The sequence below is a fragment of the Aptenodytes forsteri genome, unplaced genomic scaffold, assembly GCF_000699145.1.
Source record: "Aptenodytes forsteri isolate BGI_AS27 unplaced genomic scaffold, ASM69914v1 Scaffold15, whole genome shotgun sequence".
Taxonomy (NCBI): domain Eukaryota; kingdom Metazoa; phylum Chordata; class Aves; order Sphenisciformes; family Spheniscidae; genus Aptenodytes; species Aptenodytes forsteri.
In genome coordinates, this window is record NW_008795129.1 from 18,321,077 (window position 1) to 18,339,683 (window position 18,607).

At 40.4% G+C, this 18,607-nt stretch overlaps 1 protein-coding gene across 1 annotated transcript in view; it reads left to right on the top strand.

Moving 5' to 3' along the window:
* Positions 1 to 14,539, top strand: part of TRUB1 (TruB pseudouridine synthase family member 1) — a gene marked incomplete at its 5' end in the record, with an annotated part of 30,875 nt that extends 16,336 nt beyond the window's left edge. Inside the window, 6 exon segments of the mRNA XM_019471648.1 lie at positions 2,325 to 2,406; positions 9,418 to 9,490; positions 10,756 to 10,895; positions 12,622 to 12,678; positions 14,036 to 14,238; positions 14,240 to 14,539. Coding sequence (XP_019327193.1) covers positions 2,325 to 2,406; positions 9,418 to 9,490; positions 10,756 to 10,895; positions 12,622 to 12,678; positions 14,036 to 14,238; positions 14,240 to 14,284 — 600 coding nt within the window.
* Positions 14,540 to 18,607: the final 4,068 nt, after the last annotated feature.

Sequence of the window (18,607 nt, forward strand, 5' to 3'; positions counted from 1 at the left end):
AGCTCCAGGTCCTGCACACTAACAAAGGGGAAGTAAACCATATTAAGTGGCTAGTAAGAATTATGATATATAATTGTAGATACCCAAGGGCACTCCAGAGACTGATCATAAACCAACTGTAATTCTTAATTTCCTGACCTGTTATAGCCGCCTTTGTGGATTATTGCATTGCTGGCTTGAGTCTTTTGTGACTCTTTAAAGGCTCCTGTAAGGAATGGGGATTTGTGACTAATTTTTAAGGAGGCTCCTTATACAAATTGGATGGCTTTTTGCCCTTTTTGCAGAAATTAAAGGGGAAGTCAAGTGTTGAGATTTGTATTGTATTGTTCATACAGTTTGTGTTTACATATAAACAGATGATACTGCCTCTCCGTTGCTGGGAGGTCAAATATGACATGTTATTGTAATAGACAGCCTGAAGCAAGGTAGCCAAACCCAGATTTAAGAGGAAGAAGGTAATTCAAACTGAAGTAGTATCAGTGCTTTGATTTGGAAACATCTGAAGACAGTGTGTGAGGTCTCAAACTTTTAGATTTAGAGTTTTACTGAAGTGCTAAGATCATTCATCATGCTAGAATTATGAAGATCTGCTCACATGTTTTTATTAACCTCTAGAATAATTGCTGAATAGTGTCTCTTTCTAGCAATGCTAAGAACTAGATCATTAAATGTCTCGGAAAGCAGGCAATTTTGTGGTCCTAAAAGCAGATAATATACTTTAAAGTTTATTTAAATAATTGTTGTGGAGCAGCCTTCATCCATTCTTCCTGTCATTTCTTTTCCATGCATTCCAAAAATATGTAAACTTCAATAATTTGATATTAAAATGCCTAATTTTGCAGAGTTGTCAGGGGATTCAGACATTTGCAGTATTTAGGAAAAAGGTAGCCTTAATGTGGTAAGCAAAGAATACAGTTATTTTTATATTAAAGTCTGCGCCCCACTGCCTTTTGTCTGACTATTCCTGCTGCTTCCATTTCGTGGCAGTTGCTCGAAGAAATACATTCAAGTGGCAGGTTGTCACGCGGAACAAAATCAAGGTATGTCTTAGTAGTCCCATTTTGTAGGTGTGATTTATATGCCTACACTATTATTACTTGAGCTTGTTTGTACTTCACAAGTACATGAAAAAGGATGCATTGCATCAAAGAGTAAAATGTTCGTGCTTATACCTGTTCGGATGTGTTCCAGTAGAATTTGGTCAACCAACTTCTAGAAGATACATCTTTTTACGACTTGGTTCAAATTTGTATTAGCTCAGTTGGGAGTAAGTTCATTGAACACCTTGATTTTTTTTCTCTCCCAGGCTATATAAATGCTTTACTTTGAAGGCCCCTGGACTTAACATAGGGCTGAGGGAAATGGAATGGAATGGGATAGGCAGTGGGTCAAACCATGGATTTTAATACCTGAAGGTATCTCCAGACTTGACCCAAACTCATGTTACAGAGTGAGTCTTCATGTGTTGGCAGCCTTGTGAAAAGACACAGGGCAGCTGGTTCATGGGAAGCCTTCTGTCAGCTTCAGCAGTTTCTGCCATATGCCCACAGCCTGGCAGTACTTCGGGTGAAAATGTGCAAGAGAAGGGCATCAGGTGAAATGCAGTAAGGACAAGAGCTACTGGCCTGGGAACAGGTTAATTCCTTCTTGCAAGCTACACATATACTGAAGAATTCTTTAGAGAAGAACTGTGTAATATTCAGAGAACCCATGATGAGCAGAGATGTCACTCAGTGGCCTTGCACTCCTTGTGCTGGTCACAAGGTCCTTACCAGACTTCAGATGTTCAAAACTCCAGCTTTAGGCTATTCCATATCCCTGCATTTCATGGCAGAACTGTTGCAATGCTTTGTCTCAGAAGTGGGTGTTTTGCTTTCACAAGTAAAGGTCTTTGTGTCTTTTTTTTTTTTTTTTTTTAATTGTGAAGGAACAGAAGAATTGTGCATGAAAGGTACTCTATGTACCTTGCTTCAACAGTGACGTAGGACACCCCACAGAGACTTTGATTTTACCGCCCTATTATTTTCTTTATGGTATTGATGTATTTATAGTAAAAGTTAGATTGCATGTTGCTTCTTCCTGGGGTTTCTAAAACTGAAATCATAGGTGCATGTAATGCAGGATTTAATTTTTTAGTTCCATGTCTTTTCATCTTTACTTTTGCTTACCCAAAGTTGCTGGATTGACTATTCGGGTAGTATTCTTCCTGTCCTGATTTGAAGTACCTGGTACTTGCAGTCTTTATTTTACAAAAAAAAAAAAAAAAGAAAGAAAAGAAACAACCTTGAAGACTTGACTCACTAATCTCTCTTTTTCCTTCCCAGAAGTACACTGCCATCGGACTACTGGGCAAAGCTACTGATACATTAGATGCTACAGGAAAAGTAACTGAAGAAAAACCTTATGGTAAGCATAAATATATCTATATACTTGATGTAATTTGAAGGCATAAATGGTCTCTATCATAGAAAAGCGGAAGAGATGTTTGGGACTCTGAATTAAGTTTAAATGTGAAATCAAACTAAGATTATTTCATCTTCAACTTCAGTGCTCGTATAATTCAGACCAGCTTCATGCAATTATGTCCAGCGCAAGTCTTCATTTCTGTTGGAGAAAAACAAACCAGGCATTAGATTAGGACGGAGAAAACAGAATTGGGCAGGACTGTGTCATTTTAAATCTTTGACAGGCTGACAAATGACGTGCTGTGTCCAGTAAAATTTTCCTCTTTCAGTGTGTAGTCCCATGAGTGCTCTTTTAGTAACACCCTTCAAGGCCAGTGGAGGAATAAAGTACTTACATCTTCCCTTTAGGACGCCCCTTTACCTACAGACTGCTCAACATAAAATGAGGGTGGTATAAACTACTTTCTACATATGTTCACCTACCAAATCTTGCTCTTGCTTGCAGTCTGTGTCCTAGCAACTTAAATAAATGAACTTTTCTGACCCACAGAGCACAGTGCAAGAGTTTAAGGCTTCGGGACTAATCCCGACTGGCTTTGTTGGAGTGGACATTCCACAATACCCAGGGCATCTTAGAAACAACGTAGGACTAACTAGGGACACACCAAATGTATTTACCATTAGTTCTTTCATAATGTGGGGAAAAGAGTGAAAAAACAATAGGTAACTGGTTGCTTAGCAACTCTTACAGGTCCCACACTGTTTGTGGTACCTCGTAATAGGTACATGAAGTAAATTATCTTTTTTTTAACAGCATGATGAAAAAGGTAGCCTGGATTCCATCCCTCACCCCCAGTCTCCTTTCTTCTGCAGTTTTTCTTTTTGCACGAGGCAGGCAAGTGTGAGTTTCTTGTCCACATTAACTTGATGGATCATTCTAAATAGTATTATTTACTTGGTAATGTTATTCAGAGATGTTGGATCATTTGCTTCTGCTTCAGGATCAATTTCTAAGTCTCTCTCTAAGCTTCTGAAGGACTGAGCATCCACATGGTGTTAGAGTTGCCAACACTTCATGATGGTTAGAGAACACTTTCTTGGTTTTTATCTCTACCTCCCAGAAAGTGGAATGCTGTGGTTCTGCTGCTCTGAGTAGTATTCATTGTAAATACTCGCTCACATATAAACTCTGAAGTATCATAGAATCATTAAGGTTGGAAAAGACCTCTAAGATCATCAAGTCCAACCGTCAACCCCCCACCACCATGCCCACTAAACCATGTCCCTAAGCTTCTCATCTACACATCTTTTAAATACCTCCAGGGATGGGGACTCACCCCCTCCCCTGGGCAGCCTGTTCCAATGTTTAACCACTCTTTCAGTAAAGAAATTTTTCCTCATGTCCAACCTAAACCTCCCCTGGCGCAACTTGAGGCCATTTCCTCTCGTCCTGTCGCTAGTTACTTGGGAGAAGAGACCGACACCCACCTGGCTACAACCTCCTTTCAGGTAGCTGTAGGGAGCGATGAGGTCTCCCCTCAGCCTCCTTTTCTCCAGGCTAAACAACCCCAGTTCCCTCAGCCGCTCCTCATCAGACTTGTTCTCCAGACCCTTCACCAGCTTTGTTGCCCTTCTCTGGACACGCTCCAGCACCTCAACGTCCTTCTTGTATTGAGGGGCCCAAAACTGAACACAGCATTCGAGGTGTGGCCTCACCAGTGCCGAGTACAGGGGCACGATCACTTCCCTACTCCTGCTGGCCACACTATTTCTGATACAGGCCAGGATGCCATTGGCCTTCTTGGCCGCCTGGGCACACTGCCGGCTCATGTTCAGCCGGCTGTCGACCAACACCCCCAGGTCCTTTTCCAACAGGCAGCTTTCCAGCCACTCTGCCCCAAGCCTGTAGCGCTGCATGGGGTTGTTGTGGCCAAAGTGCAGGACCTGGCCCTTGGCCTTGTTGAATCTCATACAGTTGGCCTTGGCCCATCGATCCAGCCTGTCCAGGTCCCTCTGCAGAGCCTTCCTACCCTCGAGCAGACACCAGCCCAACTTGGTGTCGTCTGCAAACTTACTGAGGGTGCACTCGATCCCCTCATCCAGATCATTGATAAAGATATTGAACAAGACCGGCCCCAAAACTGAGCCCTGGGGAACCCCGCTTGTGACCGGCCGCCAACTGGATTGAACTCCATTCACCACAACTCTCTGGGCCCGGCCGTGCAGCCAGTTTTTGACCCAGCGCAGAGTACACCTGTCTAAGCCATGAGCCGCCAGCTTCTCTAGGAGAATGCTGTGGGAGACCGTGTCAAAGGCCTTACTGAAGTCCAGGTAGACCACATCCACAGCCTTTCCCTCATCCACTAGGCGGGTCACCTGGTCATAGAAGGAGATCAGGTTGGTCAAGCAGGACCTGCCTTTCATGAACCCGTGCTGGCTAGGCCGGATCCCCTGGTTGTCCCACACATGCCTTGTGAGCGCCCTCAAGATGAACCGCTCCATAATCTTTTCAAGTAGATGCAACTCTCGTGGTCAATTAATTAAAAAAAAAAAAAAAAAAAAAATTTGTTTTTTGTTCTTGAAACACTAGTCTTTTTTTTTTATTTTGTATTGTTTACTGCAGACAGAATTTAGTGGTGTTTTCATGTGCATTTCTTTCACTGGCACCTCTTGTTATAGTAGTTCCCACCTCTGCACCGCCTCCTCTGTTATGGTGGTTTAGCTTTCTGTTAGACTATGTGCTTGGGGAATTAATTTGTGTTAGAAATACCTCATTTTTTTGAGTTGCTTATCTTTTTAAACTGAGGTAAGTTTCATGATCATGCAGTCTCATGAAGAGCAGTATTGGCATTGCTGGGGCAGTGCAGTTTTGGGTGCTGGACAAAGTCTCCTTTTGCTGAAGCTGACGGCTGAAAGAAATGCTTGTGAAATTGGTCTCAGTTGCTTTCCATGTTGGTGCAAATCAGTCAGATTTGAATTCTTCAGAAAGAAGAACGAGAGAACATGCATACTCCTTTTTCTCCATGCTACCTACGTATTTTGTATTTCCTTCCTTCCTCCTCTTCTGATAAAGCAGGTATTTCTCATCTTTTCCAGTGTCTTCTCCAAAGCAGCTTGGTTTTCTGCATGATTCTCTGGGTGGCCCACCACCCGTAATCCCTAATCCCAATTGGTACTTGAAGAACAGACAAACTCTAGATACTTGAGCTGGATTTCAGCTTTCCTTTGACACCAAGAAGGATCCTGGGAGAAGCAGAGCATCTGCTAGGGAATATAAATCCTTCAGTACCAGCAGCATCCAGATTGGGCCTTAGTGCAGAGAAAGGGCACTAAAACAGCTTGCAAGATATATAAAACTCTTCTTGTGGTCCAGTGGAGTCATTCAAGAGGAAAGTGCCTGCAGAAAGTTGCCTGCTATATTAACTGTAAGAAGTGTTACATTTTAGTCCTCAAAAGTGTCCCTAGACAGCAGTTTAGAAAGCAAACTGTTGTGTATTAGTTGTAATGAAAGGATGTACTGAAGAGAGCTCCTTGAGTTTAACCCCTCCTGAACTTCTCATAGTTTTTTGTTTGTTTCTTCTCGGACGACAAATTTGCATTTCTGCATGAAATTAGGTTATGGTTTCATACTGCTCCCAGGCTATCAGATGCTGTCTTTGAAAGCAAGTAACATTTCACGTTCCTCTGATGCTTTCTTGAGAACATTAATGTTTGTCGCCCTTTTTTTAATGTTTGTAACTATGCACAGGAATGTGTGTTCTGAAACCCACGTCCCCCCCAGCTGCCTACAGATTATATCCAGACACGGAAAACAAAATTCATTTTCTGCAGGTCTCTGCTGATTATGCTGAAATATGTGTTTAATAGCACTATCTGAATAATTTGGAAAAAGTAGTCCTTTCAGCATTCTGCTTGTCTGTTTGCAAATAATTTGTGCTGGGCCAGATTGAGTCAAGGTCATCTGCTATAGTTCTGTTGGACTGTCACGGATAATTCTTCTATTCTGTTTTGGTGTAATTTGTTAACAAGCGCAGGTCAGTATCACCCTTCAGTGGAGGCTTCTTGAGGTTGTGGCACAATTGACACCGTTTGGTTTGGTAACTTTATTTAACTTTCTTTATGATTATAGCAGGAAAATTGATCAACAGTCACCAGTGTTCAGAAGCACAACTGTTCTTTAAAATTTTCATGTTAGAAGCTAATAGGCTTATACTAAATATTTTTAGAAGCATTGGAGGCCAGAAGTTTTGAGTGCTGTGGGATGCTCATAGAATCGTAGGGAATGGTCCACTGGAAGATGCATAGCCTGTGTAGAAATCACATAACCACACTGTCAGTCTAAAGACTTAGGAAGAAATTTAGAAAACGGTGTTAAATTGAATGTATTCCAAATAGTGTACTCACAGAGCAGGTACAATCATTTTGCTCTAAGGTAAGGCTGTTGTTATTCCTGGGGACTGGATGCAATTATCCTATGGGCCAAACCTCGACAGCCCTCACTGAAATCATTGTGAAACAGGGTGGCAGCCTCCACACCCTTCCCTGGATGGACACAGAGCTGCAGTTTAAGTCCAGCTTCTAGCAAAAACTCATGGTCTGCGATACAGCAGATGAAGATATTTGGTATTTGCGATGAGGATATTAGGAGGAATAGGTTAACTCTTGGTAGCGAGGGCAGTGGCAGATGTGTCCTGCAGAAACGTCTCTCAACCCCTTACTCTCAGGGAGTGGAGAAGGGAAGTCAAATGGGGAAAGTTTTGGAACTGTTGACGCTAATTAGTCTTTATGGGTATGTTCATATTTCATGCTTGATGGAGGGTTCAGTCCAAATGCTGCCCTAAACTTGCTGACCAGACAAGCTGTTAACCTGCTAAACCCAAGCCCTCAGCCAGGTGAGGGAGACCGGTGGGCCGAGGGCCTGAAGGGAAGCAGTTCTCCTGGGCAGCAGGACTGCATTCTCCCCTTCCTGTGCTGTGGATGTAATGACTGTTGGAGCTGAAAGGTGGTGAAGGAGCTGGTTCACAGTGTGGGCTGTGTTCCCTGCAGAGCCACGAGTCCAAACTGATGCCTGGGACAAATACACAGTTTAGGTATAGTGAAACTGTTTGTTTGAGATGAGACTAATAGTGCATTCTTTATGACTGAGAGCTGGACGAAAGCTTCACCAGCTTCTGTATTGTTCTATGAGAGCGCAAGAATCCAATACAGTCCATTAACACAGAGGCAGTGCATGCTGGCAAAAAAGAAGAAAGGCACAGCACATGGTTTTAGGTTTTCAGAATATAATACTAGCCAGCTTGTGCCTTGATGTATCGCAGAAGACAAATATGAATTATTCTAGATCTTAGCAAACTCATCTGTAAATATTTACTTTGATAACACACCATACAACTTTGTTTGTTAATGGTTTAATGCATCATTCCTCACATGGGGATCTTTTCTTCCCCCCTGAGATAGAGATTGCCTGTAGCATGAGTGATTTCCTCAGAGGCTAGATATAACCTCTCAGTCAGGGGAGTATGAGATCAGAGCAGGAACTGAACTCGGGTGTCTCATTAAATGCCCTAGCCACAAATGCAGTTTATGGAGTGAAAATTGAAAGAGAACGCCAAGTGACACTTATACTTAGATCTTAAATACTAAATTCTAGCCTGAAGCAACCTGGGGTTCAGAAGAAGGCTGCCAGGATCACTGGCATAGAGCTGGGTCATGCTAACTTTCTGCCATGTAGTTTTGTTGTGGTATGTTGCTAAACTAGAGTAATACATGGTTATTTCAATCTTCTGGTTTTAAGAAGCTCTTCAGAAGAAGATCCAGACTTACTATACAATTGGTATTGTCGTTCCTACCCCATATTCTGACGTATGTTGGTCTCTCAGCATCCCTGACTGACTTTTGTGCCTTGCAACCTTGCTGTTAATGACACTTCTTGAGACAGCTGCTGGGGCCTAGGGACAGCATCTGCTCTTGAGGCTGCAAAGTGTGCTTTGCAAAAGTGAGGTACCACATGGCCATCTTCCAAAGCTGCTGTGGAAGGAAACCTCTTCTTTTTTTACTTAAAGCATGAAGTACATCTGTCTCGCAAGGTTTGCAACTAAAGGTCTGGTCCTAAACATAATGAAGGCTCAATAAATATTCCAGGATGCTGTTGACTTAGCAGGATGACACTAATTGAATATAACTTATGAGAAAGAGGACTAGTCAAGTCCTAGACAGTAGAAATGCACTGAAGTGCATTGTGATTACAGATCTTATGTTTGTACTCTCTAAACAAATTAGAGATGAATGTCATCTCTGTTGAATAGTTTTTCAAAGAACCAATGCAATCAGCTACTTATGTTATAGCCTTCTAATAAAAGTGGGACAGATGTGTATGTGTACTCTTAAAAGAGCGTAGATTGCCTAAAGCAGCCATCTTTCTTTTACAGGATTTCTTCAGTAAAATTGCCTTACTTAATATATAACAATACCCTGGTGTGCGTTTGCAGGTTAGTTGTTTGATACGGAAATTTGATGTTGTTCCAGATGCAGTCTTTTTCTTCACTAGAAAAAAACCCCACAATGCTTTTGTTCTCTAATAACCTGTTGTATTTTTCCTTGTGCTTAGGTACTCTTAAAGAGAAGTTGCCATGGTTAGATGAGCATTTTATTCTTTTTGGTCCTTTAACAAAAATGAAAATAGGACAAATTTTGTAGTTTTTGCATAGTTCCCAAGAAAAATGAATTTGCAGTCCCAAGAGAGAGAAATTACAGAACAAAACTGTGTATATTGGGATTTCTGCCCTTCTGAAAGCGTCCAGACTCTCTTAATCACCTTGGACACTTTGTTCCACTCTTTTTGTGATAATTCACACTCCTACCTACATTCTGTTTATCTCTTGTCTTTGGTGTTTTTCATCCAATCTAAATTCAGACAACAGGGACCTCTTCTTTGTATCTGTTTGCAGAACATGATTGATGCCATTAGTGCCATGTGAATAATCAATGCTAACATACTTTTTTCTTTCTACAGACCAGATAACAAAAGGAGATCTTGAAAATGTGCTGCAAAAGTTCACAGGGGACATAATGCAGGTTCCTCCACTGTAAGTTCCACAATATTCAGACACTCTTGGCAGTTGAGTTCAGCTGTCGGGACTTGCCAACAGAAGTCAGTTCTCTCAGGAATAAAAAGACACGTTTTAGCAAGAGGATAGAGGCAAGGCAGACTTAGGAGTTTAACATTTGCAACTGCAGGTCACGCCCATTTGAACATCAAGCACAAATGGTAACCTGGCATCTGGGTTTTTTATGGTAAATGTAAAGTAGCAATGCAGACTTAAACAGCTTTGCAGGGCTTGGTGGCTTCTATCCTGTCTTCCAATTAGAAAGCAAAGCTCCGAGTCTTTAATTTTAGTTGTGGGGTAAGGGGAGACTTACTGACATCTGTGTGGAAGTGCCTTAAATGGCTTCGAATTAGTTTTCTGAAAACTTAAGAGTATGAATGAGTTAGTAACTGAGCTTCCGTAGCTTAGCAAATTTCTTCTAGTCAGGTTAGCCATAGTAGCTGGCAACGTGCAAGCATTTAGCTTGTGACAGATGGCTTTTATGGTGATTTAAGCTAACATGCTTTCCTTTGCATTTGCAATGGGTCAGTTACTGTGGTTCCAATGTGAGCCCTGTAAGGTCAGTAATTCAGTAGGTGTTCTGCTTCATGTGACCTGTTTCAAATTACCCTCTGCTAATTTGAGCAAGATCTTTTTTGATTTTTCTGTGGTCATCTTTCTGTCAAGACCAAAGTTTGATCTTTGGATAAAGTTTCATGTAATCAGTGAAATTAACTTTTTTTTTTGTTCTATAGTGGTCCCCTAAACACCCTAGAACAAGGCTACATGACTTGGCAGTTGCTGTTCAGGGTGTGAGATGAGTAAAGGTGCAAGGCAGAATTACAGGAGTTGCCTGAGCAGCTCCCAGTGTCCGGCTCAACATAACACTGAAACAGAGTATGCACTGCAGACTTCTGAGAGACAGTATGTTAGAGGCAGCTGCAAGTATTGTACCCCTTATAGAAACCCTTTATTTTCATAAACTACAAATTGAGTGATGAAACATTTTTAAATCTGTACAGCAAGAGATAAATACAAGACTATCTCCTGTTTTCCAGTTTATGTAGCTACTGGCGACTGAGATGATTCTGTGTCTACGAGATTTCAGAAGCACTTACTACATTGTTTCTTTTTTGTGAGCACTAGGAGGGGATTAGAAGGGTAAAATGTACACTACTATAGTACAATATTAACAAGAACTGGAGAATGGGAAGCTTGTTCTATTACAACCGTATGAGACGCATTTTCATGCTTTATCTGATCAGCTATTCTGCTTTGAAGAAGGATGGAGAAAGGCTATCAACTCTGATGAAGAGAGGAGAAGCAGTTGAAGCAAAACCTGCTCGGCCAGTAAGAGTGTACAGCCTCTCTCTCCAACAGTTCCAGCCACCACTGTTCACACTGGGTAAAGACCAAAGATTATTACATAGAGTGATGCTCCTAGCTTGTTAGTGCTTATTTACACTCAGAATGGGAATAAGATGGTGAAATGGGTTTCATTACTCTCAGCTACTTATTTTGGTGTGAGCCCATGTGCTGGTTTTGGCTGGGGTAGAGTTAATTTTCTTCATAGTAGCTAGTATGGGGCTATGTTTTGGATTTGTGCTGGAAACAGTGTTGATAATACAGGGATGTTTTAGTTCCTGCTGAGCAGTGCTTACACAGAGTCAAGGCCTTTTCTGCTTCTCACACCACCCCACCAGCGAGCAGGCTGGGGGTGCACAAGAAGTTGGGAGGGGACACGGCTGGGACAGCTGACCCCAACTGACCAAAGGGATATTCCATACCATATGATGTCATGCTCAGCATATAAAGCTGGGGAAAGACGAAGGAAGAGGGGGACGTTCAGAGTTATGGTGTTTTGTCTTCCTAAGTAACCGTTACACATGATGGAGCCCTGCATTCCTGGAGATGGCTGAACACCTGCCTGACGATGGGAAGCCAATCAAATCTGTCGTTATAGCGAGCCCTTCAAGCCCCACGCTGGGCTTTACCTATTAAACTGTCTTTGTCTCAACCCAGAAGTTTTCTCACTTTACTCTTCTGATTCTCTCCCCCATCTCACCAGGGGGGAGTGAACGTGTGGCTGTGTGGTGCTTAGTTGCTGGCTGGGGTTAAACCACGACAGCCCATGTGCAGAGACTTCTGCTTTACAGTAAAAGCACTGTATTTTGGTTTTAAGTTAAGCTGATTATATGTAATCTTTCTGTGAGGGAAAATTCTGAGAGGCTGATCAGGGGATTATTTGCATCGGTCCATGATTTTGCAACCTCCAGCTCACTCCTCCTTTCTCAGGTCTGCTTCCTTCGCTTTGCCCATTCTTTTACCCAGATGCCCAGACCTGCTGGCATCTCTCCCAGGGCGCAGCAAGGACCAGTATCGGTTACTGTCAGGCCTCTTTCTCGGTTGAGGAGGCAGGATCTTATCCTTCCTTCTGTCATACATGAAGAAACTTGGGTGGTACATTAAGAAGCACATTAATAAATAAACCAAAAAGAATGTTGTAAATGTTTGATGCTACTGTGAGGTCAAGATAATGTCTTGTGTTGATCAGCTACCTAGTTGACCCGTAGTCCTCTGATGGACCAGATGTTATATGATGAGCAGGTATGAGTGACAGAATTCAGTGCTGTGTTACTTCAGCCCTTACTTTATGTTTGGGTGAATAGCAGCTGATCACTGGCAGAGAGGGAAGGGAAGGGCTGAAAGAGCAGGGAAAGTTAAAGGTGAATTTTAAAATTTTATTGGAGCTGCCTGTGTGCAGTATCTTAAAAGCATTGATAGTCAGTTTAGACTATAGTTGAAATACCTCTTCATCATTAGAAATATGAAACAACCTTCTGAAACCTTTAAAATGAATAGGACTGAAGCATTTGTTAACATACCACAGCAAGTACTTAATTTCTAGTGAGTTAGTTCAGTTGTCATTGTATTTGCTTTCCCTCCTGTCTGGCTTAGCAATCTCACCCGCACATATGTTACAGGATGAATAATTGATGTTGCATCCTATAAATATTTTATCACTGGGTTGTTTGCTTAGCACATTTTTACATTTATGTGGGGCATGGTTTCTATGTAAAGTAGATTTCACATTGCGCTGGCAATTTACCATGTCATTGTTAACATTCCAGACGTTGAATGTGGTGGTGGCTTTTATGTCAGGAGCCTGGTCAGTGACATTGGCAAAGGTAGGCATGAAAAAAACCATGACAGTTTAAGGAATGAATGTGTCTGTTGATGGAAAAATTTTGTCATTTTGTATATCTCCAGCGACCAGACCTATGTGTTATTTTGCAGAATTGTAGTGCTATCACTTGTTTTTATATACTAAGGTATTTTCATTGGGAGCATGGGGGAATGAAGGCTAAATAATTGCCAGAGGACCTTGGGGGCTGGGGGATAAAAATGGAGCAAGTAATAGCACTGAGCAAGATAATACAAGGCAAGGTGAGGATTTTTTTTTCCCTCCTCCGTATGTTAAAGCTAAGAAGACAGATACTGTCTTTTTAAATGTTATTCATCACACTTTGAAAACAGATTGCACAGAACATTACCATGCACATAATAAACCCTATCCGCTGGAAAGCCTTCTACATTTGTGATGATTTTTCTGGTGTTTTCTTTCTCCTTTACCTGAACTGTGAATAGCTTTGCTTTCCCACAGGGTTATTTGTCTTGTGCTCTATATCTATCAAATTGCATGATGGAGAACAAATAATCCATTTCAAGGTTTTTTTTAAATGATACATTTGCAGATCAAGAAAGCAAGTGATGTGGGATAACCCTATGAATTTCAATGTTGTTATTTGTGCTTAGGCAAGTCAAATATTCTGTTACTGCCTTCTGAGCATACTGGCTTATGTTTAGCCCTTTAATGACAAACCAAGATCAAGTCTGTCCTCAGCTGGTTTCTTTTCAAAAATTTTAAATGCAGTAAAAATCTTTCTGCATCAGAAAGAATGGGAGAGAGTATTTTAGTACACCTGTGTGCTTACAAGTCAGCTCTGGTTGCTGTTATGTTTTGTAGCCCCTCATTATGTAATTCTGTCCTACTGGTATTTATTTAACATAGCAGAACACTTATAAACATTTTTTATTTTTCCTTATCTTAGTTTATATTATCCTGATAGGCAGCACAGGATAAAAATGTCAAAAATACTTCTTGAAGGCAAGAAGTGCTAAGGCCTCAATGTCTGTGGAAAAATAGTACGTGGTCTTCTAAGTCACTTGTGAACACAGAATGTTCTGTTTACATCTTATGTCCTTATTTCCTCTCTTTTCATTCTGATTTAAATCTGGAAAACCTTTTGACAACTTTCTGTCAGATTTGAACTCTTTACTACACTGGAGATCTGTTGAAATCAAAGGAATTCCTTGCCTCAGATTTAAGAAGATGTAAATGAGTGATGAATCTTCATGAACTTCCTTCTCAAACAAAGCAGAATAATGTAGAAGGCTACATGTAAAAATATATTTTAAGTGAGTTGAAAATAGTTCAACTTGACCATGCGCTTTTTCTAAATCCTCTTTTCTCCTTTACTGTAGAACTCTCTACCTGTGCCACTATGCAAGAGCTGACCCGAACCAAACATGGGCCATTTACGCTAGAGGAGCATACCCTTTATGAAGACAAATGGACAATTGATGAAATTGCACGAACCTTACAGCATTGCACGTCTCTTCTCCCGGGAGAGCCGTCTCATAAAAAATTGAAGACAGAGCATCCTGGTGAAACTGCTGTGAGCTGTGAAGATAAGTGATAAGTTGGGTCAAGGAAAAAGACTGAATGATTGAAACGTTTTGAGATTGGGTTGGCATTGTATTGCCTCTTGTGTAAATTTACACGTCTGTACTGGGAGGCTGACAAACTGCAGTGCAAGAAAAATGGTTCTTTTGTTTTCTGGGGTTAGAACAAGCACTGAAAATATCCAGCGCGTGCTGTTTCCCAATCTGTTTATTTTCCTTCTTGCACACTGTAAATGGGTCTGCCACTGATGTCAAATCTTCATACAGCTGTTGCTGCTAATTCCTCAATAAAAAATTATAAACATTAAGGTTTGATAAATGTGCTCAAAAAAAAAAAATCTTTTTTTTCTTTATAGCTGGTAATCAAACCCTGAAATGCCATGGTGACAAGAACTGTCATAGCTTGAAGGATACAAGAATGTGGTGTGGCAATTTGCTTTCTTGAAATCCATTTCAGGATATGTCCATTTTACTGTAGTTTTTCCTAGGCAGATTGTTCTTTCAGTCAAATGTTATGCAGAATGCATTAAATGTAGACGCTAATATTTTTACGTTAAGTCTCAAATATCAGTGTAAGTGAATAGTTTTAAGTATAAATAATCCCCGAAGACAACTGTTTGATAACAAATGCTCTGAAGAGTGCAGCCGTCATTACAGGTGTACATATCTTATTCTGGTACAATGTCCCAGTTGGTGACCATCCGTAATTTAAAGTATAGTTAACTGTTATACTCTTCATAGGGCTTACAGAAATTACTTTTGCCATCTGTGTATTGCTTGAGCTGTGTCCCGTGGATCAGGTAGAAGGCTGATGTGCTTCTGGGCTTTGATTGATGTGGTCCTGACTAGAAGTTGTATGGGCAACAGAGGGATCCACCATCAAGAATCCTTGCTGAAACCATTTTAATGCACTGGGGCAGTGAGGGCCTGTTCCGCAGTTCATGTAGTTAGCAGAATTTGATTGCACAGATTATTTCTCACCACTGCTTCCCTTGGGATTTTCAAAATGACTAAAAGACAGTGGTTTGAGAATGCTAAAAAGTACCCTAGTTTGTTTCCATGTGTGTAATGGACTATCCTAAAAGGACTTCCCTATGTGTCCCCATACAAGTTAGTAGTGGCTCTATTTTCCTCTTGTCATAATGGGGAACATGAGGAGTAGTTTAAACATGCGAGTGATATCTGAGAGAAAGCTCTGCTTTTGAAATTGTCACTGAAATGTCACCAAAGAGGAATGGACTGGCTGCTATTACAGTTTTATGCTGCTGCTGGCCAAGTGGCCTGCTGTGGCTTTGTACAGCTCCTACACCTTTGGGTTTTGGTTCTGGAGTACAGGGACTTGACTCTCTTACTCTGAGTGGCTGAAAGCTGTAAAGCCAAGAGTTTGTGCTTATATTAGGGTGTTACTTTTATAGAGACCTGAAAATTTGATTTAATACCCTCTGTTAATGGATTTACTACTTTCCATGGTAAGTTATCTTCGTAGCTGATTACCTCTATCGCTTAAAAGAAGTTGTGTTTTATTCCCAATTTGACTTGAATCTCCACATGCTGCATTTTATGTCTTTTGTCTGCACCTTACAAAAAGCAATTTCTCTGTGTGCTGGTATTAAGTGAAATGATCAAGTTCCAACCTTACTTTCAACCTAAGGAATGAAATAAATATCCTGAAGTTTCTTGTTGCAGGATACCTTTCCAGACATCTATAGGGTTTTTTGTTTTCTATAAAATAAGAAACTGAAGTCTATGCAAGATTAATGAAGTTTTGTTTAGAAAGAGGATAAAGTTTATGTTTTATTGTTAAGTAAACAGACAGTTTTCTTCTGTATAGTCTTATAAAGAACTTAAGGGAAATATTGAAAATATCACAAGCAAATGAAAACACTAGAACACCAGAACAGCAAAAGAACAAAAGGACAATATGGAGGAAGTAACCATTGTAAGAAATTTTGATTTCAGAGATGGGAGAAGAGAGAGAGGATAAAGTTTATGTTTTATTGTTAAGTAAACAGACAGTTTTCTTCTGTATAGTCTTATAAAGAACTTAAGGGAAATATTGAAAATATCACAAGCAAATGGAAATGTTAGAGCACTGTAACAGCAGCATATTTAATGTACAATATGGAGGAAGTAACCATTGTAAGAAATTTTGATTTCAGAGATGGGAGAAGAGAGTTGTGTTCAGTAAGAGAACAGTGGGAGATTTTAGTTGTTTCTTTTCAGGGTGGGTTTTTTGGTACTTTGGATAGGAACAGAGAAGAAAGAGATTATTTCCTAAAGAAATGAAATAAAGCAGAAAATGTCATTTTCCGGTATACTTATCTTGAATGATCAAAGACTTTGATTGAAACACAGCTTCTCTTATTGGCGAAGTCTGTTTTTTTCCAAGAACCTAATTTATGTTATCCCAGTGGTCTTCTGGATTAAGTTCTCGTTTTCTTTATTTATCTTTCTGCTCTTTTAAAAATAGCCCTGTAGATGTAATTCTGTTAGTCGTCTTGTTTCATCTACAGGGATTTGTTTCTTTAAAAATTAGTGCAACTGAGAAATCTTTCTATTAATAGGGTGCATTTGTATACAGTGTTATAAGTGTCTAGCACATTTTTATCTCGTCATTGTTTAATGCTCACCATGGCTTTCTTGCTATTCTGTGTAAGACCGCCTGGTATTTTTAATTTCAAAAGGAGAATTATATTTTCATCAGCTTTTAGGTTAGCTTGCAACTGGTCTGTTGTAATTATTGCTAACAGATCTGTGATCCTGAGAAGACAGGATCTGTTCCATAGTCTAGTCACTTGAGAGAAATGAAATGACAATCAAAAGAAAACATTCTGTTGACATCAGCAAGTTTTGATTTAGGCTGCAAGTCCTAATGCGTGTGGGAAGCGTAGGGAGAGGAGGAATGCAGTTGTACACATTCAGGAATCTGCATAAGGTGTGTAGATAGTGTTTCTAAAGACTGGAGGTATCTTTCAATTTACAAATGCAAGTTCCCTCAATGCTTTTATTCCTCTGTAGCAAGTAGAGAGACTTTCACCAGCTCTAGCTAGACTTTTTTTTTCCTGGCTTTCCTCTTATCTTCCCCAACACTAGGTTCTGTCACCTCCAGAAATAAAGGCAGAACAGCTTTATCTCAAATTAATGACAAACTTCTCCCCACATAACTTGTACTGAACTACAGAAGCTATTTTGCTTACAAGTTGGGTAGCAAGTATCTTCGGTTATAGTTGTAAATGGCCGGATAGCACACAAAACCATGGCAGACAGCAGATAGGTGTTCTTAGAGAGTGCATGAAGTCATGAACAAATTACACAATAACAGCTTGTTTTATGACCACTGATGAGTGTCAGCCACGTTCCAGCCCTAAACAGTTATCTTTTCAAACATTCAGGCGCTACTTCCCAGTGTCTTTCCTAGGTGCTCGGTCTCACTTGCATGCTCATTCCTAGGTACCCCTGTGCTTTAATGAGTCTCTTCCCCTTGAGCCATTAGTCCCAATGAACAGTAACCAGGAAGCCACTGAAAAAATCTAGGAATAGCATTTTTAGATATGTTTTAATAAGTGTTTAACCCAGTATCTTGAAACTATCCAGATCTGGAATTAAGTGTTGTGTTCCCATGGGAACCTAGGGAAATACTCAGTTTAACTTCTTTATTCTTACTAAGATGCATGTCCCTGAAATACCAGACTTCAGAATTGTGCTATATCCACAGAAAAACATAGTTTTTTCCAGAACAAAATATCCTGTGATCCTGGATCTTGATTGTTAACGGTCATGATATCTCAACGTTAAGGGCTATTTAGAGTGAGGGGAAAAGTGTGTATACAGTATTTCTGAGACTAATAGAAGAGTTAGTACCAAGTGCCCAGCTGAGACAAACGGTAGTTAACAGGAATTTTATGCTACTCTGGCCAGAAAATATGCATGTGTCAGTGACTTACCATTTAAAATATATCCGTGACACAGACTGAAAGATTTGTCTCATTTTATTTAGCGTTGTTCATGGGGAAAGTCCTGGTAGGAAAGCATGTCCTGCTTTTTGAGCCAAATATTGTCCGTCTTGAATTTGGACTTGGGATCTTTAGTCGTAGCAGTATGCTACCATAGTCTGGCCCTGACTCTGCCTCCAGTGCTGGTGCTGCTTCAATGAGATTGACAAGGGCTTCATAATTTATCTCCTTCTAATGTCTCTGCCTGGCTGGCTCTTTTTCTTCCTTATTTAAATGGTATTTTTTTCTGTGCACTTCATAATATATTTCTGCTCCCAGCATGTTGAGCACTTCTAAAATGTTTTTTAAGGAAAATCAATAGGATCTTTTTTTTTTTATATTAATCAAGTCTGAGCCATTAGCAAAATATTCTAGGAGT